Source organism: Sphaerodactylus townsendi, linkage group LG08, assembly GCF_021028975.2.
Source record: "Sphaerodactylus townsendi isolate TG3544 linkage group LG08, MPM_Stown_v2.3, whole genome shotgun sequence".
NCBI lineage: Eukaryota > Metazoa > Chordata > Lepidosauria > Squamata > Sphaerodactylidae > Sphaerodactylus > Sphaerodactylus townsendi.
In genome coordinates, this window is record NC_059432.1 from 44483430 (window position 1) to 44506724 (window position 23295).

Consider the following 23295-nt stretch of genomic DNA (forward strand, 5'->3'; position numbering starts at 1 on the left):
ATAATGACTATATAAATAATGTGTAGGAAAACAACTTTTGTACCACGCACCTTCATGTGTTTCCAATATGTGCACCGTGTCTCCTATCTGTAAAGAAAGTTCATCTGGCCCCCTGGCATCATAGTTGTAGAAAGCTAGTGTGAGGGAAAAGAGAGAAAAGAAAATCAAGTTTTCAGTATCACCAACAGTGATGCAAACTAGATAATTAGGAGATGTTGAAAGCGATTTGCTGCACCCAAATGACTGACAAGTGGATGATAAACACTCTTGTGGCTATTAGACAGAAACTTCATCTCCTACTACTTCCCCTATCACTCCAAATCTACCGTGGATTTCCAATATGCTGCTATTCACATCAAAAGGTAATCAGACAAATAATGTAACGTAAATTCACATGAACATGGACACCTACACATATGACCACTTGAAAACGGTCCATTGGTTCACTTACCATGAAGGGGCCTTCTCTTGGACGGCGGAAAGGCATCTTGATGGGTGGTTTCCACCCCAGCTCAGGGAGGCAGGAAAAGGAATTTCGTCACTTCCTGTCGAGGCTTCGAAGTCATTTTAGGCAGTATTCATCTGACCAAGCAGTAGGAGTATTAGTAATAGAAAAACAAGAAACTCGCAACAGGAGAACAGATGAAAGTGAAGGGCAAGGTAGAAATAACCTTGTTATAACACTGGAACAGAGAGGTCTAACTAAAAACCTGTAACATATAACCCCTGTTTAACTCTGATTTATAGATAATATACATACAGAACTAGAACACGTAATACAGCCAACGACACCTAGGGAGGGCCAAGATGCCTTTCCGCCGTCCAAGAGAAGGGCCCTTCACGGTAAGTGAATCAATGGACCGTTCTCTTGGAGGCGAAAGGCATCTTGATGGGACCTCCCAAAGCAGTGTCCCCAGTAGGGTGGGCTGTCGTTAAGCTTCTATGATGTGTTCCAGAACCCTTTGGCCAAAAATGGTGTCAGCAGTCCCCCATGATTGAAACTTGTAATGTTTTACAAAAGTTGAGAGGGTAGACCAGATCGCTGCTCGACAGATTTGTTCTACAGATGGAGTGTGTCTGAAGGGTCTGATGGGAATATGCAGGTAGGCTTTGGCTAGATCGAGGGAAGTCATGTAGTCTCCAGGCCTGAGGGCCTCCGAGATGGTCCGGAGGGATTCCATTTTGAATCTGCGAAGCCTGAGGAACTTGTTTACGGTTCTGAGATTGAGAATGGCTCTCCAGTCCCCGCTCTTTTTGGGGACGGTGAAGAAGTGTGAGTAATGACTGGAGAAGAGCTCTCCCTTGGGGACCGATTCTATTGCTTTGATTGACAGCATGTATTCTATGGCTTGCAGCGTCCTTAATGCTTTGTCCGATTTGTGGCTTAGGGGAGACGGGAGAAATTTGTTTGGAGGGAAGGAGAGGAATTCTATCGCGTAGCCCTGAGAGACCGTCTCCTTCGTCCAGGCATCTGAGTGACAGTGGTTCCACGCCTGTTGAAAAAGAAGAACACGTCCTCCCACCGGGGAGGAGTCAGGACTTGGCAGTTCCCTTGGTTCTAGTAGACTTGTCAAATCTTGACCTGAAGTTCCCTCGTCTACGAAAGGAACCAGATCCTCTGTTGGTCCAGGAATTGGTCCTGGAGTCCCTGGGGAACCAGGAGGGCGACTTGCCATCTCTCGAGGTTCGCGGAAGCACCCTTTGGAAATGAAAGGATGTCCTGGGCCATGTTTTGTTTCCATCTGAACGAAGAAATTTGGGAAGTATCTTCTTCTTATCCTTGGATTCTATCAGAATATGTTGTAGATCTTCGCCAAAGAGGGTCTTCCCTTGAAAGGAGTAACTGGAGAGCAGTGTCTTGGAATGGATGTCCGCTTGCCAGGATCTGATCCATGTGTTGCATCGGGCTACCAAGGAAGAAGCCCGACTAGCCCACACCAGTAATGCCCTGGCGACGGTAGAGGCTGGGGATAGGGCCTTGATGGAATTAGTCATTGATTCATGAGATCTTTTGAGCATGGAATCTGATCTCTTGTATAGGGGATCTCTGATGTTCCCCTCTCCGTCTTTGGACAGGAGGCTGACCAACTGTGTGGCCACCACCGGAGCATCCACCAAGGGAACCTGCAGGGTGGAATCTACGTATTCAGGTACCAGATAACGTTTCTTGACCGAAGACAGGGAGTGTTTATTGGATGCAAGGATTTCCCACTCTTTCTTAATTTTCTGGGATGGGAAGGACCAATTTGGGGTCTTCATCCTGGGGGAAATAGTGTGCACTTCCTTTAGGACAGCCCTTAATGGGTGGTAAGGAAGAACTAGCCCCTGGAATTTGGGCATCCTCAGCATCCTGCAAATCCAAGGCGGTGGTAGTTTTGGCTATGAGGAAGGCGAGTTCCTCATCCTTGAAGCATTTTTGTGAATTGTCTGGGATGGGAGGTAGTTCCTCTGAAGACTGTTCATCCTCCTCTGCGCTGTCCCGAAGAGGGTCTGTGGTAGGGGTTCTAGAGTAACCCCTAGCTGATAGCTGATCTGGAGATGGGGATCTAGGGTAACCCCTAGCATGCCCATGCGGAGGGGGGGTCCTGCTGAGAGTACCTAGGGTAACCCCTAGTTGGCTCCGGAGAAGAGCCTGCTGGACCCGGCGATGGGGAGCTAGGGTAACCCCTAGACCCATGCCTATGTGACTAAGTTGCCCCTGAAGACATGGGAGCGAATGGAGTTGACTCTCTTCCTCCGTGATATTGTTGCAGCTTGTCTTCAATAGCTTTGTTGAGGAAATTAGCAAAGTCTGCAGGAGTCAGTGATTGCCAGTTAAAAGGGATCTCAGCATCCACCAATTCTTCCCCCTCCTCTACAATGAAGCCCTCCCCTTCCTCAGGGTTGTAATCTTGCCTGGTCTCCTCAGGAGGAGGGCGCGCAGGGAGGTTGGCGTTGGGTGTCTCTCCCTCTCTAATGCTGGCTGCAGCATCAGCACAGTTCCCCTGCTCTGTCTGGGCGAGCGACAACGTTCCTTCCGAACGTCCTCCCAGGGAGGCGGTAGGATTAGCGGAGGATTGACCCGGGGCGCCGCATAAGGGAGCGGGGGAGGCGCTCATTGGCCACTTGGAATGTGGCTTGTCTTTCGGTCACGGCTGCGACGTGGCAGAAGCAGCGGGGGCGGAGCGTTTTGAGGGCGGCTGTTTCTCTTTGTCTATTTCTTTGCCGGCCCTGCAAAGCCCTGAATCGGCGGTCTTTTTGAAAGACCCGGCAGGCGTTTCTATCGCTGCGGGGGAGAGACGTTTCCTGGAAGCCCTAGTGGCTTCTGCTGCTGAGCGATGGTAGTAACCCCTAGGGAGAGAAAAGCGCTGGGCAGCCATTTTGTTAAGGCCCCGTCAGGTCTCTCTCCTTTTGGCAGGAAGGCTAGAAGGGGGGGAGGATTGGGAGGGAAAGACTGTCCTGAAAGCCCCACTAACCCTTCTATTCACAGTTACAAAGAAAAACAAAGAACAGATAGTCAAAGACAGGAGGACGGTAGTTGAAATCAGACTCTAGAACAGTGGTGGTGCACCTTTGGCACTCCAGATGTTTTGGACTACAATTCCCAACAGCCCCTGCCAGCATGGCCAATTGGAGTGCCAAAGGTTCGCCACCACAGCTCTAGAAGAATTTTGGTACAGAGGACTAAGAATTTCGTGCACTCCCTGGCAAGGCAGGAAAGAATACTGCCTAAACTGGCTTCCAAGACTCGACAGGAAGTGACGAAATTCCTTTTCCTGCCTCCCTGAGCTGGGGTGGAAACCACCCATCAAGATGCCTTTCACCTCCAAGAGAAGAACATGGACACAGCTCTACACAGCTATGCTAGAGGGGACAGGGTTGGGAAATTCCTGGAGATTTGAGGTTAGAACCTGAGGAGGGTGGGTTTCAGCAGGGTAAAATGCCATAGAGTCCACCCACCAAAGCAGCCCTTTTCTCCAGGGGAACCGATCTCTGTAGTATCTGCTGTAACTCCAGGAGACTTCCAGATCCCATCTGGAGGTAGAGAACCATAGCATGAACCATGCCACTGAAGCATCCTGCCCCAAAGAGAGGCAGAGATGACACAGCTAGTATCACTCTAACTACAAAGTAAGAAAACTACATGTATAAAGCCTATTACGGTGATAATACTTTTGTTATATAAACAGTCATACTGTCATTTAAATGTATCATCATGTGATACATGTTTTAGGATACATAAATTCTAAACTGCTCTGAGGTCCTAAGCCATAAAGAACACACATTTTATTTTTATTTTTTCAATGAAGCACTTTCCTAGCTGCCCACGGCAATTAAGAATTACTCCAGACAAAAGACTGGAAGTCTGTTATTAAAAAATGATTACACAAACAACAAAAATAAGTTTGTGTGGGTAAGTGGGCTATTAAAAATGTTTATGGGTTAAAAAGTTATCTAAGTTCAATAGAAAGTTGAAATAGGAGTAAGTATTAGGTGCTTCTTAACAAAATGTCACTGACATTTAGCACTGAAAAGTAACAAATTCAAATTACTGGGTCACTGCTTAAAATACCCTGATCATTTTAAACAAAACACACACACACTGAAGTTACCTAGGGCAATATGTACCTTAAAGAACATATATGGCTAAGACAAGTTTTGAATGTACACATTTTAACACTCAGTGGGAAGAAGCAAAGTTGTGTGAACAAAGCCTACTTTAGAAAAGACTAGTTATATAAAGCAGACAGCATGAATTATGAAATTAATGTCTCGACCTTCAGATACTTTCAGGAACAATAATGTACTTATTGTGTCATCTCCCTCTCTTCTATCTTTAGACTTCTCCTTTGCTTTGTGAAATATCAGTTTAATAATGTTCCAACAACCCCATCACCATATGCATATGAGTCCAACAATCTCATCACCATATGCATATGAATTCCATCAGCTTCCTAAATCCATCATTGTAACAAAGTGCCTCACAACAAATAAATGCTATTCAAATCTTATCCCTTTACCAACCAGCTGTTCCAGACATCGTCAGAAATTTTTTTTACAGAAAAAGTGTTTAAGCAAAGAAGTGCTGCAAACTTCCTATTACAATCTAACTTTAGAACTATGTATGTTAAAGAGCAGAATCTATATCTATAAACGTGAAATACCACTGACTGACTCACTGACTGACTCATCAAAAGAACTCAAAAACCACCAAACCTACAAAGTTGAAATTTGGCACACCGGTTCATTATGTGGTTTAGGTGCTCACTAAGAAAAGATTTTTCAAAATATTCAGTTTTACTCAAGTTATTACACATTTACTGTTTTAACTGCTCATCTCTGGCCATCTGTGCGAATATTCTAAGGGCAAACCAGCCCTTCAGTCCACACAGACATGCACAGGAACAGATTCTAAGGGTGACCAGTTCATGGCTTACCCACCAGCTCCACCTCCTTCACCATGGTCCGCCACTCTAACACCAGCACTTTCCCACAAGCTGCCGACGCGGAACCTATTTGAGAAAACAAACCCACATCAGTCCACAGACAGGCTGTAGAGGGAAATGGCTTATGCTGAATGTCACCCCCAAAGTTCCTACAAACAGGCTGTAAAGAAGTATATGTGTTGATTTGTGTCACCCCGAAATTCTAATAAGGAGCCTGTGATGGGAAGTATGCGTGGCCCGAAGCATGGAGTTGCCCTACTAAGTAATGTCCAGGGATAAAACCTAATCATGAAACCATGCATAATATATCACCCACCCACCTTCATCAAAAATCATACTAGGAAACAAGTGTGGATAATGAACAAGAATATGCTGAATTTCTTTTGTGTAGTCAAGTCATTTCTGATGAAACCTTTGATAGGTGAAAATTTCTCACTCCAAATAATAGACTATATCATCCCCAAGTCACTATTTGGAACGGTCCATTGGTTACTCACCGAGAAGGGACCTTCTACGGACGGAAGGAGGACGCCTTGTTTGGGTTATTTCCCAACCGGAACTCAGGGAGGCAGGATCTCAAATCTTGTTACTTCCCGTGATTCGCCCGGACGTCCCTTTGATCTTCAGTAGACACCTGTCAGAGCAGTAATGGCACTCCCTTCTTTAAAAATAACTGGAAGTGCTCCACATAAGGAAGTAACAAGAACAGAACAAGGAAAGAACTGGAACATTAACAATAACAGTAACTATGAGCAGAGCCCAGAAGTCTTAAAGAGATTGCCCTAAGGTTAGGTGTGCTTATCTGTATGATAATACATTCGCTTAGGTGGAGAATTGTAACGGAGGAGTGTTGGGGATTAATAGTGTTGATCCAGGGGAGAGGCCTTAAAGGCGAAATCCTCCTTCTCATCCTCAGAAAGGTCCCTTCTCGGATGGAGTAACCAATGGACCGGGTTTCTATCATGGAGGAGGAGGGGCATGTTTGTTTGCAGGACCTCCCAGAGCAAGTGTCCCTCAGCAGGTGTGGGTCAGAGATCAATCCCTAATAATATGCTCCAGTACCCTTCCTACCAAAGGTAGCTTCTGAAGCTGCTAGGGTGCATTGTATTTCTCTTATAGTGCCTGGTAGACCAATGAGGACACCGATGACCAGGTGGCCGCTTCAGTGCAAATGTCCTACAGGACCCTGACACCTGTCTTCCTCAAAGCTGCGTTAGTGGCTCCAAAGCTCCGTGGTAGAGTGAGCAATGTGATTCCGACGATGGAAATCTAGAACAGGTTGGTCGGTGGCTTTGTACATGCGCTCCCCCCGATGATGCATTACCCAGCCTTGGATTGTTCGGGCTGATTGCCGCTTTCGACATTGTTACATCCTGTATTGGTTAGTTTAAGCGCGATGTTGATGCCATAGGCTGCTGGATTTCTGACGGGTGTCAGTCTCTGAATGATGTAAGCTTTCCGGGAGAGCTGCGATCTCACGTCAGGTTGTGCGCGCAGTTTCTTTTCTTTCGGGTGAAGGTTGGATTGGGGAAAAGGTGCTGGGAACCACTGCATAGTATCCTGGCTGAGGTGTAGAAAGGTGGACGGACCTTAGAGTACAAATGTTGGATCTTAAACGGAGAACTACCCTGGCTCCTGCGGAAAATGCAGAGATCTTTGCGTACTTGATAATGCATGTAGTTCTGAATATCACCGCTGCCTGGCTGGAGGTGATCGCCAGAAGGAACAGGGTTTTCTGGCAAGCGTAGCCATTTCAGGTGTATGGTTTGCACCGTTCTGGTTGGGACTTCTCGCGGAGGTGCCGAAAGGACCAGATGTAGCCTCCAGGTAGGGAATGCGCATGATTTACAGGAGGTTGGAGCTGCTGAACTCCCTCTCAGGAATCTCACCACATCTATGGGTGCAGTAGAGGCCGGGGACCCTTGGAATTGCGCCAAATGGACGCAGTTGCCGCCACCTGGCGCTATAAGCGGGGTTGCACCGCGTAGTCCCTGGTCAAAGCCTTCCTGCAGGAACAGGAGTATCTGGGAGGATGTCGGGAGCTATAGGACGACCGAATGCCTCCTGCACCATCTGGTAAAGGCTCTCCACGTGCAATTGTAAATTCTGTTGGTGGGAGGCTCTAAAGTGAGCGCGAGGAGGGAATTATCGGCCACTTGATCCTGAGTAGCCCTTCTGTTTTAGCAGTCTCCTCGCCTCAACAACTATCGCGGGTTAAGGCTGAACCATTGCCGGGTTCGGGTGATGAACTGGGCCCCAAATCAGCATACGGGAGGGTGTTGGTAACGCGGAGAGGCTGGAAGTTACACCGCTGATTTCCAGAATCGAGGAGAGCCATGGGCGCCGTGGGCTGTGAAGGGGCTACCAGGATGATCAGGAGCCTTCTCTGCAAGGATTTTCTCCAAGAACCTTGGGGATGATCGTGTTATTGGGTGGAAAGCTTGGCCAGTACAAGCAAGGCTTTGGGGCCATGAGGTTGTCAGGGCGCCCACCCCACGGTGGCTGTCCGAGGTGATGGGAATCTCTATTACGAAGGCTGAGTAACCTGGTAGGTTGTGGGCCGGGCAACAGGGTCTATTTGGGGTGTGCCGAACCTCTGAATAATCGCCGTGGCGATGGAGGGATTTAGCTGCCACTCACGCCTCTTCCACCGCCTGACGCACTCAGCCAGTCCCGCCAGATGCTGAGGCTGACTCCCTGGATGTGTTCTTGGCCGCCACCGAAAGCAGGTGTGCGTTTTCCATGCCCAGTTTTAAGATGCCGTTATATGACGCTTCCTGATGCAGCCGGGACGCATCTGGATCCCTTCTGATTGTTCAGGTAAGCTTTAAGGACCACGCTATCCGTCGCGAATGAGGATGTGTGATCCCCCGGGACCACTGGCAGGAGGCGCTGGAGGAGCCAGGAAGATGGCCCTGGTCTCCCAGGATGTTGATTGGCAGGGAGTCTTTGTGGTCACCTGGGGGCCGAGTGGCCCCAGATGAATCCTGTTCTGTACTCGTGGCTCCCCACCCCTGCAGGGCTGGGCATCGGTGAAGACCTCTGGGAGTCTGGCCAGACGGAGGTACACCTTCCCCTTTTCCAGGCTGCATTGCATTCACCTGGGGCTCAGTGGCTGGTTCTGGAGATGATGAGGTAGGGGAATGGAAGCCGCATCTATCTTGTTCATGATCTGAAATTGGAATGGTTGGGAGGAACTTCTGAGGGGGGCGCAGCATGGGAGTCTCCCCATTGGACCACGTCGAAGACAGACACCATGAGCCCTAGAAGACTGGCAAGTTGGAGCAGGGATGCTTCCTTGCTGGGGTGTGTTGTTTCACCGGTGATTGCATTTTGATTACACCTTGGAATTGTGGGTATGAATAGGAGCATTCTGGATGCAGTGTCTATGAGTGGTTCCCAGGGTGTTCCATTCTCTGAGATGGAATGTAGGCAGGACGCTTTTGGTCGAAGTGATTAGGAAGCCGTGTTGTTTGAGGACATCCTGGAGCCCTGGGCTTACATCCTTTAAGCTTTGTGAAGCAGGATTTGGATCTGATCTGTGATGTCACGAGGTAAGGAAGTGGGCATGGATGGCCTTCTGTCAAGAGGGAGGGTGATGGGAGTGCCAGGAGCAACCTTCTCGGTGAAAACTCTCGGGCCGTGAGAGAGAGCCCGAACGGAAGAGCTTTGAATTGAAATTGTTCCTCTTTCTATGGCGTAAGCCGTAAGAAACTTCCCGTGGGAGGGGTGGGATGGGGACGGAAGATAGGTCTTCCGCCAGGTCGAGAGACGCGGAGGAATTCCCCTGGCCGCGAGAGGTTTTCCACGCATTGAACGTAACGCTTCCATGCGGAAGCAAGTTGTAGCTTCTGATGTGTTTGTTGATGAATCTTAGATTTAGGATTGCCCCTCCAGTCAGCCGCTTTGGGAACTGTAAAGAAGTGTGAGAACACTCCTGAGGACCTCTCCCAAATGTTGGGACCTGTTCTATGGCCTGAATCTGGAGTAGGTGAAGGATGGCTCTATGGTCCTGGTCGGCTTTGGCCAGGCTGGCGCTAGGAGGGGAATGTGCTAAAACCTTGGTTTGGGAATCTTGCTGAATTCTATGATATACCCTGACTGGATGATGTCTCTGGTCCAGTTGTCCACATGTTCGGCCGCTGGGTCCATAGGTTTTGGAATAGCTGTAGACGCAATTCTCTGACAGGTGCCGCATTAGTCAGGGATTTATTGTTGTGGTTGTTTCCGGTTGTTGCCGTAAGAACTTGCCTGGATTTAGGTTGTAATCCGAAAGGACTGATTGCTGTTATTGCTGGTGTTGAAGTTGTTGGGCCTCACTTATTTAAACTCTGCTGGGCGTATTGCTACCGCCTGTCAGTCTCTTAGGAGCCCTGGGGAGGGTTCGGTGAGAGCTGAAGGTGGAGTTAGGTTTAAAGAGTTGTGCTCCAATCTGAAGTACTTGGGCATGGCCTTTTTTTATTTCCTTTGGTCTCTACAAGTATTCTGTCGAAGTTCCCGCCTGTAAGAGGGTTCCCCCTTGGAAGGCAAAGCCTGCCACTCACAGTTGTTTGGAGTGGTAATCGCTTGCCATGATCTGAGCCAAAGCGAGACGCCTTGAGGGACCGGGGAGGCGGTAGCGATGGCTTTGGAAATAGCCGCACCAGGAGCATCGAAATTAGAGTCTGCTAAGAAGGAAACAGTCATCAGCACTCTCTCAATTCCTTCCCCTGATGCCTTGTGCTGAGTGGTGGGATCATGTCTTAAGAGCCTGCGCGAGCCAGACAATGCCGGCCCTGGCCATGGTGGCCGGTGAAGCTGGAGATCTTGAAGGCCATGGCCAGGATATCGCAGTGCAGTTCTCTTGAGGACTACTGGCCCAGACGCTTATCTAGCTGGTCCTTGATGCGTTGCCCTCCTCCTGCCTTGGGAGACCACCAGGCCCCCCCGACTGAAGGGCGTGACTGGGGCATCTACCAGGGGTGTAAACGCTTGAGTGCAGGCGCTTGGACATAATCGAACGGGCGATAGCTTCTTAAAGCTAGAGGGGAAGGTCTCGGCTTGGGCAGCTGGATTGGACCATCTCTTTCTTGGCAGGATCGCTCAAAGTACTCCAGGGAGGGCAAGTATTCCTTGCTTTGTTCCTCCTGGGGAAGATCTCAGTTTTCTCCCTTTGGGGACGCCTTTGATTGGCTTGGCTGGGGTGTCGGAGGGGACAGAGGGGTCCACTCAAGCTGCCCTTCATGCCCTCTCAAACTACAAAGCAGCTTACAGCTTTGGAGATCAAGAGGGAGGTGTCTTCCACTTTGAAGAACCTGTGGACCTGTTCTGTGGAAGTGGTTGGTGCTTCCTTCTGGGTCAGAGAAGTGATCAGAGTTCACGCGATTCCCCTTCACTGGGAGTCTCCTTCACCCAGGAAGGATGAGTGGGAACCCCTAAGTGGGATCTGGACCTGACCTGGGGGGAGTTGGGGCGGAGGGGCGAGGAGGCGAGGAGGAGGAAGAAGGGATCTTGGCCCTTCTGTGGTATGTCCTGTGGTATGACTCCTAATCTCTTCCCCTCATGGACTTCCTAAAGAGGTCCACTCAGTTGTTGGGGAGGAGTGCCTGCTGCCAACCTCCCTGGAAGGAGAGGGTCAAAGCGGGCTGAAGAAGAAGTCCCCCCCACCATCGCTGACATCTTGGCCTGTGCTGGCGCCGTGGGGATCCTTCTGAGGTGGTCGCCTGTTCTGGCTCCCTGTGTTCTCCTCGCAGCTCCCTTCCGGGTGTGCTGGCAACGCCTGGGCCGGGTTCGGGCTTGCTGGGCGCTTGAGCCTCTTTCTTCACGCTCTGGGAGCTCTGGCTGAAGAGAGCCTGGCTCATGCTGGCCTCTCTGGCGCCGCTTATGGGCGGCGCGTATAACTTCCTCCGCGCTACTCTGTAGGTGGCGCTTGGTGTGTTGCAGGTGGCACTGCCAGCGCTTCTTGCTGGCTAAGTTGCCGCCCGATTGACATGTCTGCCGCGCGCTGCCTTCTTCTTGGCCGGGTTGTTTCGTGCCGGCTGTCTTCCTCTCGAGAGGGCGCCTTGGCGCTTGGCCTCGCCCTGCTCCGGGATGGAGCCTTGTGTGGCTGAGCGAGGTCCTCTCAAGGAGGACCGCTAAAAGTTTCCGCTGGCGGGGGCGTAAAATGCATGGCTTCCATTGTGCCCGGAGGATTTGGCGGGAACGAAGTTGGGGAAATCTCGCTTGCTTGCCAAGGACTCCTCCCAGACGGATAATAGAAACCACAGAAGAAACTGAAAAGAAAGTAAGAGGAGATAGAAAAGGAATAGAAAATTGGGCAAAAAAGACAAGGCTTGAGGAGCTCGCTCTGAGTGCTGCAACTCCCTGCTAGGCAGGAAAAAATACTGAAGATCAAAGGGACGTCCAGGCGAATCACGGGAAGTAACAAGATTTGAGATCCTGCCTCCCTGAGTTCCGGTTGGGAAATAACCCAAACAAGGCGTCCTCCTCCGCCAGTAGAACCACTGTTTTCCTCCCTGCTTCATTATCCCCTCCTACTTGACAAATCACATCAGCAATCCCACCCAATCCAGATTTACAGAGACAATGGAATACTACTATAACACTATGCAAACAATTAGGTTTGGAGATCGAAGGAGATGTAAAGTGAGCAAAGCTGAGAAGAATTACTGAACAGAAAAGAACACAGTTTGGGCAGTCCAAAAAGAGCAAGTAGTTTCAACTCAGACCTAACCAGAGGCTTCACCTTAGCCTAAACCTCCTGCTATTCAGATACTCAGGCCGATTGTGCACAAGGTGTCTGCTGCACAGTTGTTAAGTCCTGGACCAAGGATCAATAAGCAGACTCTAGATTTGGAATCAGAAATCTTTGGGTTGGCAACAGGTACTCAGTTTCAAAAAGCCAGTTCTTATGACCCTGGCTATTACAGTAGTATTTATCATTTACTGATTCCTCCAAACTCCCCCTCCCTCCTTCTCAAGGAATGCGGGAACAACGACTGCAAAATACTTTGTTTTTCGAAAGCAAGTATCCCGAGGCCACAGCAACAGTCTCCTGTCGGGCTGCGCCCACAGCCTCCGTTCCTCTCTCCTCCCTTCCAGAGTCCACAACAGGGATGCCCTAGTTATCTACATTACTAAGCGCATTGAAACAGAACAGAACAAAAGACCCATTAACATATGACAGGTGTGGGTACACAGAAGGTCAGCATTCACACTCTTGCCCTAGCCAAACCGATTTCCCCTAGCCCAAATGTGCCTCCCAGTGCCTCTTGGTCTGAGGTTGGGAGGGAGCACGGGTGCCACTCCTGACAACTGTGGGGGCAAATGTTAATTGCAGAAAGATTTCTTGTGCAGAGCCCTGCTTTCAGTTTCTCTGCAGCAAGAAACACCACTTCAAGCTCGACTTTTAATTTGCTTCACCGAAGGTGCAGGTAGATTTACTAGTGGACACAACTTTGCCCCAGACATCTTACCTCTGCCCACAGCCAGCCTTCCCACTTCCTTGCACATTAGTGATAACACCTGTTCTCCACTGAACCTTTCTCCCTGAGATGCAACATGTATATGTTCAGGGAGTGGTACTTATTGCCTAAAGTAACACAGTCCAGGAAAAAAGATACTTGTGTGGCAATTATAAACTGGAACAGCTGAGAGACAGAACCAGTTGCTAAAATTTTGTTCCAGCTAATATACACCAATGGGGCTTTCCTTACTGTGAAGATTACCCAAAGGAAAAGTGAAGTATGAACAGGGGGGGGGGGGGGGGAGGGGGGGGGGAGAGAGAGAGAGAGAGAGAAGGCTAAATATCCATGAAATAAAATCTATCCTATCGATAGTTTAACAACATACAGAATTGTTTCTTTAGCAATCCCTTTAAAGCCTACCACTGCATTTCCTCCACCATTGCTTCTTCTCTAGTATAACAAACACAACTTTGAATTAAAATTTGAAATGGTGGTATCTTCCTTAAGAGCACCCTTAAGTTTCTACAGATGTAATGTCAACTGATTCACTTTTTCATTATGCAGTATTTACACAATACTTCACAACAAAGGAATTAGCAACAAAAATCACAAAAGAGAGCAAGAGTGCGGGGGTGGGGGAGAGAAAGACTGACATGAAAGCTATTAAAGGAGTTTATAGTACCTGGGAGATAGTGCTTAATAGGAAATTAAAAATATGCTACAAAGCGCGCACACACAAAATTGCTAACCGCTTTGTTTCTCATATCCTTCAGCAAATGTACTATGTAAACTATAGGGATACTGCAATTATGCTGATACTGAAATCATCCACAGCAATTATTTTTGGCTTTAAATACAATCTTACTCCCATTAAAATAAAAACCTTTACTAATATAAAAAAACAGCATTTTGAAAACATAATGACTATTCAGCAAATAAAAACTTATTAAAAAGTCATTACAAGCAAAACGTTAAATGTTCAATATGCTTAATCAAGTGAACAACAGCACAGGGGATAAGCTAGCAGACAGTAAATTAGATAAAACTTTCAGTTTAGATATTATATATCAGAGGCAGCAAGTTACTGCACAACCCAATTCCAATGGTGGCACGCAACATACCTGAAGGTAGACAACTAGGTGGTATTTTAAAAACTTACCTACCTTGATGGGTGTTTTATGTAATTTATAAGGCCACTTTCCCATTTCAAGAAATTATTTAAAATTAACCATTCTGTTCAGTTGCCATTTGTGTATGTAAAATTCATTACTGTCCTTACATTTCTCTATGAAGACTACATTATTCTCTTGGCAAAGAAAATGAACAGGACTGTCAACTCTGGGTCTGGAAATTTGGGATAGAAACTGGGGAAGGCACCATTTGGAAGGGATCTCAATAAGGTTTTAATGCCATACAGCCCACCCTTCAAGGACATAGGGGAACTGATCTCTATCATCTGGGGAGCAGTTGTAATTCTGCGACATGTCCAGGCCTCATGTGAGGTTGGCAACCTCAGAACCAATGCCGCAGATATAATTTTTAGGTCAGTTTATTTCTTCTTTGTTTTCAGTTGGGGAAATACCAGTGGTTAACACTATGGCTGGAAAAATGTTTATCATTAAACACAGTCTGCAAGACCCAGAGCTTCAAATGGTGATTTCATTCCAGGGTCACTGAGGATCAGGAGGAATAAAAATAATTTTTATTTAATGGATTTTAAAATTTTAAATTCGATTTTAATTTAAATTGGATGTTTTTAATAAAATGCTTTTTGAGTAAAAATCTATCTAAAGTGAGTATAAATAGTTTTCTATTTAACATACATTATAGTCCAAAGGCTATTCATTATGAAATAAGGATTTGTTTTTAACTATATAGCATAAGACTGTATAGCATATAACTGCAATGGTTAATTCTGGGGGTAAATGAATTCTATTAATCCATTCACAATGATATGCTCTTCCAGAAGTTTCTGATTATTTTGGGCAATTTTTCATCTAAAAGATGCTTGGTCTTGCAGTTCTCAAAACCGTTAATTTGTGTCTATAGAGATAACATGCCTCCTCTTCACAGTAAAAATGTTATAAAATAAGCATACAGAGTTGAGAAAAACACCTTAATCCGATTGTTCCTTTGCAAATCTTTCAGTTAATAGATGATTGTGTGGAGTAGAACAGATCTACATAAGGAGCTAAGTGTGAGGAGCGAGTGGGAAGATATAAAAATGAAACGGAAACCTTCTGAGCAGACTACTTCACAAGTCTTGGGAACTTTATGTGTATAGCATGAGGCTTATCATATTATTTTGTCCCTGAAGAAGAAAATCTATAATGGCAGCAGGGAAAAAAAGAATATTGGGAATATTTTCATGAAGTTCCTTTACCTATGGATAAGGCAGGCATTTTTGCAAAAAGCAAACACTGCAATAAATAAATGCAAGACCTGTTAGCCTGAACGAAACTGAAGATAGTTCACCTTGAAAAATTTCATAATATTAAGATTATACTAGACAGAATGAGTTTTTACGTAGAAAACCATGATTCAAATCAAGTCTTACCAACTTGTGCCTTAAATTGTGATTTAAATCAAATCCACTCTGCTGCAAATTTAATGCTAACTCAAGTTATCACTAAATTTGAAAGTAAGATTGAAAAGAACTGTGGCACACAGCTGGTAACTGAACAACATAATGATTTCATTATTATGATTTCCAAAATTACAGCACACTTAAATTACATTGCACTTTGCAAAGTTAAGTCCTGTACTGGGACCATATGTATAAGTAGGTTGGGAAAGTACTAATTGTTCTTAGTCCAAATATACCAATCAACAACAGGGAACCTGTTACACTCCCACTGCAGGCAAAAACAATACTCACATAAAAGTGTAAGGTGATTTACACTGAACTAGTGCAAAATGTGCAAACAATTATAATGTTTTAAATAAACAAACCATCTCAATGTCATACACACACATACAAATCCCCAAAAATACACAAACGGAAGACAAACAAGGACAAAAATAAATGCTGCAACCAAAGTCTCTCTATGTTTCGCAAATATTTGAATCCAGCCCAAAAGGTACTGAAGGCAGACTGTTGCAACAAGGAATCATTTTGTGATTATTGATTCATCATAAGAATTATTCCGTGGTGGGAGCACCTAAGCCCTGTATCTATTATTTCATAAAAGACCGTATAACTGTATATGCTTTAACCATCTCTTAAAATTCTGTATTATAAGGTGATAATGTACTAAATAATTGACTATAAAACTGTATAGAAAACATCCAACAGGTCATGTAAATTATAGAATTATTATTCTTTATTTTACAAACATTAGCACTTTGAATTTTTACTGAACCTTTTAAAACAATTATTTCTTATAAATGTAGCATATCTATACAGCATATCTATATCTATGTAGCAAATCTATTTACTCTCACTCCCATTCCCACTTTATTAAACATCCAGCCTGATAAAGAGCTCTAAAGAGCTCAAATGTTTTCACACTCTGTTGTGTTATTTTGGTTGGTCTTAATAAAAGTTATTATATGGCATTTGGTTTAAAATTTCACTAGGACCAAAGCATTTTTAGATTTTGCAAAAGAACTTAAAAAAAATTATTAACCACAATCCTAAACAGCGTTACATTCTTCTAAGACCATGGACTTCAAGGGACTCAGAATGGGTTTGAGATTGCATTGTTAGTCTCTGAGAAATAGAATCTTTGACAAAGAGATGGAAATGGTGGTGCTTTATAAGTGTGTAAAATTATTCATTAAAAGACCAACAATAGTAAAAAGGTTATGCACCAAAAAGAAACTACAACAAAAACCTACATCCAGTTTAAGACAATTTTTATACATAACCTGTTATTTTTCATTTATTTGTTTTGCTGAAGGGTCTTATGGAACCTTCAGCAGCACACAAAATTTCTGGAACAAGCTGAGGAGGACACTGACTAGAGAGCTTAACGGTCAGGTGGGGAAAAGCCACTTTTCTCCTGACACCCATGCTACCTGGACAAAAGAGAGGTGGCTTTTTAAGGCGTCCTTGGGACATCTTATCTGTGCTGTCCAGATTAAAAAAAAGAAATCACCTCTTTTTAAAATGTCCCCCAGACATCTTATTTGTGCTGTGCAGAATTGGCCAATGATGCTTTTACAATTTGGAGTCATGGTGAGGACAAACTGATGAAACTTCTGAACTATCTTAACAGTATTCATCCAAACTTCAGTTCACCATGGAAAAGAAATAGAGGGCGAATTGCCATTTTAGACATCATGGTCATCCACAAAACAAACCAACACCATGGCCACAGAATCTATAAAAAACTGATCCATTCAGACTGATACCAACACAAAAATTCCAATCACCACCTACAACAGAAAAAAAAGCATAATCAAAACTCTGGCAGACCACGCAAAACACATCTGTGAATCTCACCTTCTCACTAATGAAATGAATCACCTAGACTGGGTTAATGGCTACGCCATAACAAAAATCAGAAAAGTGATCAAACTGAGAGAAAAACACAGGAGTGAGGAAAACCAGCCCCCCACAGGGAAGGTAATTCTACCATACATCAAGGGATTCACCAATCGAATAGGAAAACTGATAGAAAAATTTAACCTTCTGACTGTTTTGAGACCCACCAGAAAAATACAATAAATGCTTCTGTCAGCAACGGACCTCTCCAAGTGTCTATCATATACCATGCAGCTGTGGACAAGTATACATAGGGACTACATTCTGACAAGAATTAAAAAATGTGAAAGGATGAGAAACCAGCAACAGCTGAATATTTATTTATTTATTTATTTATTTATTTATTTATTTATTTATTCATTCATTCCTTCCTTCCTTCCTTCCTTCCTTCCTTCCTTCCTTCCTTCCTTCCTTCCTTCCTTCCTTCCTTCCTTCCTTCCTTCCTTCCTTCCTTCCTTCCTTCCTTCCTTCCTTCCTTCCTTCAATTTATATACCACCCGATCCCCGGAGGGGAATATGATGTAAACCAAGCAGGAAATAGGATGCTATTTGAAGACACAGAAATTCTTGACAACTCTGACATCAGTTATGTCAGACTACACAAGAATGCCACTGAAATCCACAAACAACGGGTCAGTTTCAACAAAAAAGGAAGAGAGTCTGAAAATCAACAAAACCTGGATTCCAGTATTAAAAAAAACACTAAAACAAAAAACCAGAGACATTCAAATGTAATTGAAAATGAACTCCACCAGGACATATGCTAACGCAAATGTAATTTCAAGGGCAACTGCAAATACAATTGCAAATGCATCTGTGAATGCAATTGCAAATGTGACTGCAAATGAACTCTACTTAGACACATACAAGTGTGCCTCACCTTTGAGGTATACAAAACATAAACCCCACCACTCGATCACTTTATGTTGTATCACGGAAAGAAACATCTTACTGTGACATTCCTCTGAAGATGCCATACGTAAATGTGGGTGAAAAGTTAGGAGCAAAAACTACCAGACAACAGCCAAAAAATATTTAATTTTCTCTGTCATGAATGAGAGCATAGGAATAGCCTGGACTTTGCAGCTCTCTCCCTCCATATGTTTCTTGCTCTGCCCCAGGGAAAGGCAGCATCCTTTCCTACTCCATCCTCTAGGCCAGCAGACAGCCATTGGTTTACAGGTCTAGATACATGAGTAAGCTTGGAGCAGCAAGTACAAGGAATGTGATGGATTTGATATTTCTGATGATTACTACAATCATGAATCATAGTAATTTACATAATGTAGAGAGCAAATGCCAGCTTTATTTCCTAGAGATTCAGAAATTGTCTTAAAACTGTTGTCTGGAACCCAGACACTGATTTAATTTATTTGTCCAAAATGTATTTCTTTTGCAGTACTGACCATATTTTCTGTTGTCAGAGTCTCTTATGTTCTAACCTGAAATTGAAGCTGCTAGTACATAGCAAAGACTGAAGCACAAAATGGGATGACCCATTCTGCACGTCAGAAAGGCCACTTAAAAAGCCACACACAGCTGTGCCTCCATTGTGACTTTGTTTTCAGTCTGCAACTCTATGAAAAGAATACTAAAAAGTCTGTGGGAGTGTGATGTTGACACTTATTACAGCACTGCAGCTATTCAACAACCAACCTCTTAAATAACCAAAATAGCTATCAGGTAGGAACTGTCAATCACGTTCTGTGCTGACTTCTGATGAATTAGGAGCATTGATCTAGTATTTGGCAATGAGATTTTAATTACGTTTTTTTAAAACCATCTTGTAAAGAGGCATTGCCCAAAGCATGTAGTTCAGCAAGTTTCTTCCTTGAAGTGATCCTGAAAGAACTAAGCAGAAAATCTGATTGAATTTGAAAAGGGAAATGTGTACTGTCATTAAAATGTAGAATATAAATGTTGGTTTATGTTAAAATACATGTTTAATATAAACTACAAGTTGGTCCAGAATGCGATTCTCAAGTGTAACTTGCTATCCGAATAAATTGGTAGTTCCATCAATTTTAACTGTATGACAGTGTTTCTACCCAAATAGTATGCTTTATTTTGTTAACTGCAGAATTTGCTTGCTATCTTCCACTTGTATTTTTCCCTCTCAGACAGCGATTAAGAAACATGGGAGCAGAAGAGGAACTAATTTTCAACTCTTTCTCATGCACTAGATATGCTTTAAATTTTCTAATAGAAAATAAAGACATTTATACTTGTAAATCATTCAATTTTACCTGCTAACCATGTTACAAATGTATTTTATGCTGTTAAACTGGTAAAAGAAATTAGGCTGGATAGGAAAACAAGCACTGTGTACAATGACATTTTCCTACCAATTCAGATTTTTTTTCATGGCTTCAAAATTTTCAATAATTGTACATCTTTAAATTTTCTGAATTTGTTCCAAACAATGCATTTCATAGAGAGTGTCAAATACCTTACATTTATCTAAATATGCTGCATCTAATTAATATGGAATGAAGTTAACTTTACCAGAAATTCAAATTTAGGGGGTTATGTTCTAAAGCACTGGATTTACCATCATACCCATTCAGGGTAAAACTGATAGCTTCTGGGGCTGTTTTTCCCATCAAGGCTCTTTCGCATTTTTCTGCTGCAAGACTTGCCACTTCTGTTTTGGCCTTGGGGTTTCCTTTGTCTGTTTTCCCTCTAGTTCACTGCTCCTGTGGCTTATGGAGATCAGGCCATTTCCCAGTAGTAGAGAGAACAGCAGACCTGGGTCCATGTCCTCTTAGAGAGAAATCCATCCCTGAAGATCTCCTCCTGAACCTTGAATTCTGCCTTGACAGGAAGGGAGGGGGGAAAAGAAGGATGAAGAAGGAAAAGGGCAGATGCAAAGAATGTGCAGGAGAGATAAAAAAAGGCTGAGAATTTTTATCTTCTGGGGTGAACAAAAGAATTTGGTAAAGTTATTAGTTGTAAAAGGTATGGCTGTTGCAGAGTGTTATATCCCAGCTGCTGTCCCTGTGAGAAGCAGAAGTAAACTGGCCTCAGAATATTCCCACCTAGGAGACAGGAAGTGATAAATTAGTCCTGACTACCTGAACAGCGGGTGGTAATCACCCAAGATCAAGATGCCCGCCTCCTCAGAGAGAGAAATAAATACCAACAATTTCAAATACCAACAATTTCAAATACTAACAGCACACACTCAGTGTTGTGCATGAAGCAGGCAAAAAAAATCTTAGATCAAAACACCTGGTAACTGATATCATCTGACAAACACTGTTAGCTTCCACAGTCGTTATAGGCAGCCATTGGTAAGGAAGAATAAGGAAAGTCAGCCATCCATTCGAAACACTGAGAGAAAGCTAAATGCAGATTTACATGCCTGCAGTAAAAATATTAACTGTGGAGAAAAGTAAGAGATGTAAAGCAGTAACCTTAAACCTTAAAATTGCCTGTAAATGAATGGCACAAACAGGGAAAAGCCAGTAAAGGGAAGAGACCTTTGAAGGAGGCTTACACAAATACTGCTAGGACGGAAGCCACAACAGACTAGTTCAAGATTGATCAGAAAGTGATGAGATACTATGACCAGGTAATGATTATAGGGAAATAAGGTATCATGAGGTCATCACTAATCAGTAAAATCCTATCTCCTGGTTGGAGCAAAAAAAAATCCACAATAGTCCAGATGAGATATTCTTTTACAACACTTCAAACTGATTTCAATTAAATCATGACAAACCAACACTTAAAGGAAAAAAAACATGGCAAAGCAAACTTTCTTGAGTGCACATAATCTGGATTGTAACAGAGTGAAGCAAGTTACAATAGGAGGGAAAAAAAACCTCATATAGATTGTCCCCAATAGGGGACAGGTTAAGCAATAAATACTGCAGCAACAGCAACCCAGTCCTTTGAGCAAAGCACTTTGAAAACACCATATTGAATGGTGCTGACAACACAGCAGGTGCAAGACACAGGTGACAAGAATGGAACAAGAAATCAATAAACCTTGCCAAAGGCTTATCTCAGCCAGCCTCTGCCAAATTGTCACTTTAAATGGATTTGCACTTGGGTGACCACTAGAATTGGATTTAACAGTAATCAATGATGCCCCAAATCAGTGAAATGGGATAGGTCAACATCAAGCTAGACATGCGAAGAGTCACAGACATCAAAATGAAAGTATAATTTCTAAAAAGAAACAAAGAAAGTAGGTGACTGCGATGTATTCTGCTCTCTTCGACCGCACTTTAATCAGTGATTAGACTTAAATAATATTACATATCAAATAAGATAATGACTTAAGCAAAACAGGAGTCAAGCAGTAAGGTAAAAGCCAACATTCTCATTGGCTAGTATGGCTGTGTGCTGTCCAGGCTCAGCTGACTTAAGACAACCCCCGCAAGTGAGAGATGTTTGGAAGTGCCTACTTCCACACGATGTGAGATAACTGTATCTGGTCCAAGATCACCCAGCAGGCTTCATGTGGAAAAATGGAGAATTGATTCTGCCTCCTGAGACCTAAGCAAATAATTGCTCTCTCCCTACAGCATGTTTACATTGCTTCATTAAAGCTACTTTAAGTAAAAACAGTTGTGCTGGATGTCACTATTGTGCTAGATGCTACAAAGCAGAAAAAAGGGAAAAATCCGAAACTGCCTTAGTTTTCCACTGTAGACAATTAGGGGGAGTTTGAAGAAAGCTTATCTTTAGGTATATATACATCAGGGGTTACTCTCTGCTCCAACTGACAGCTCATCACTGTAAAACTGCATTGTATTATTGCACCATCACACTTCTAAACATAGTCACAACCAGCAGAATATAGAATTCCAGTAACAAAACAAGTGCCACTGAACAGTCAAGAAACACATCCTACTTATGCATCTATGTATCTTCTGAACTGGCAAGCTTAAGTAGCATCTCGTTTAATGGGAAAGAAGGTACTCTCTGATTTCAACCTACCCATGAAGTTTTTCAAGACCTGGAGGCTCTATAATAACCACGGCAGAACAAAAGATTGCTGTAAACCCTTCCCCCCACTTACACACACACTCTCTTGACTTCATTAAAACGAATTATAAGTGACAAAACTTTCTGCTACCAGCTGCAGCTTGTGACACCAATATTTTATCAGCCAGCTATCCATATATTTTTAAACCTTAGAAAACTAAGTAGATATTTAAACTGGAGATGCTGTCAGCAGAGAATGAAAGGCAAGAAGATATGTCATGTGACTTCTCGTTACTGACTTTGGGTAAACGGTTTTTCATGTTTTCACGTTTCACAACAACATCCATCTGTAAATAATGCATTATATTGCCACATTCTTAACATATATGGTTACTTTATGTTGTTAGAGAGATGGGTTTAAATTTGCAAAGCTGTATAGGCTTGGTGATTCGGTAAAGCCAAATCAGAAAAAAAAAACCGAATCAGCAAAAAAAAACTGAAAAAAGCCCAATTAGGTGAAGTTTGTTTTAGGGGGCAATGCGGGATGGGGGCTACCACTTTGAGGACACATAGCACGCCCCCCCTGATTCAAACTTCACCAAACCTGGATGCCCTTACCAGGAGGGTCTCCTGAAGCCACCCTGAAAGTTTGGTGCCTCTATTTTGAGAAATTAGCTCCCTGCAGGCTAAATGGAACTCCTCATCTAAGAAAGATTATGAGGGCAGCTAAAACAATGATGGTTAAGCTACTGAATAGGCAATATCCATGGTCTATCATCCATAAAGTAAAATGAAATCTGACAGTGTGTCTAGGGAGGCTTTATTTCCTCCAAATGCTCACACTAATACAGCTAGGATTGTATCATCTTTTGAGTTTATTGAATTAAGTTTAGGAATTAAAATATTATTCTTAGATATTGGCCACTTCTCCAAGATCTCCCTGGTTGTTCTGTTCCCCCTTTGATAACATTTAAAAGAACCCAGAATTTTGGAGATA

General features: G+C 43.8%; 1 protein-coding gene across 2 annotated transcripts in view; it reads right to left on the reverse strand.

Annotated features, from left to right (window-relative positions):
* Positions 1–23295, reverse strand: part of DOCK1 (dedicator of cytokinesis 1) — a 508395-nt gene that overhangs the window by 456921 nt on the left and 28179 nt on the right. For both annotated transcript variants that reach the window (XM_048505444.1, XM_048505443.1), the window contains exon 2: positions 51–134. In XM_048505444.1, coding sequence (XP_048361401.1) covers positions 51–134 — 84 coding nt within the window. The remainder of the gene's footprint in view (positions 1–50; positions 135–23295) is intronic.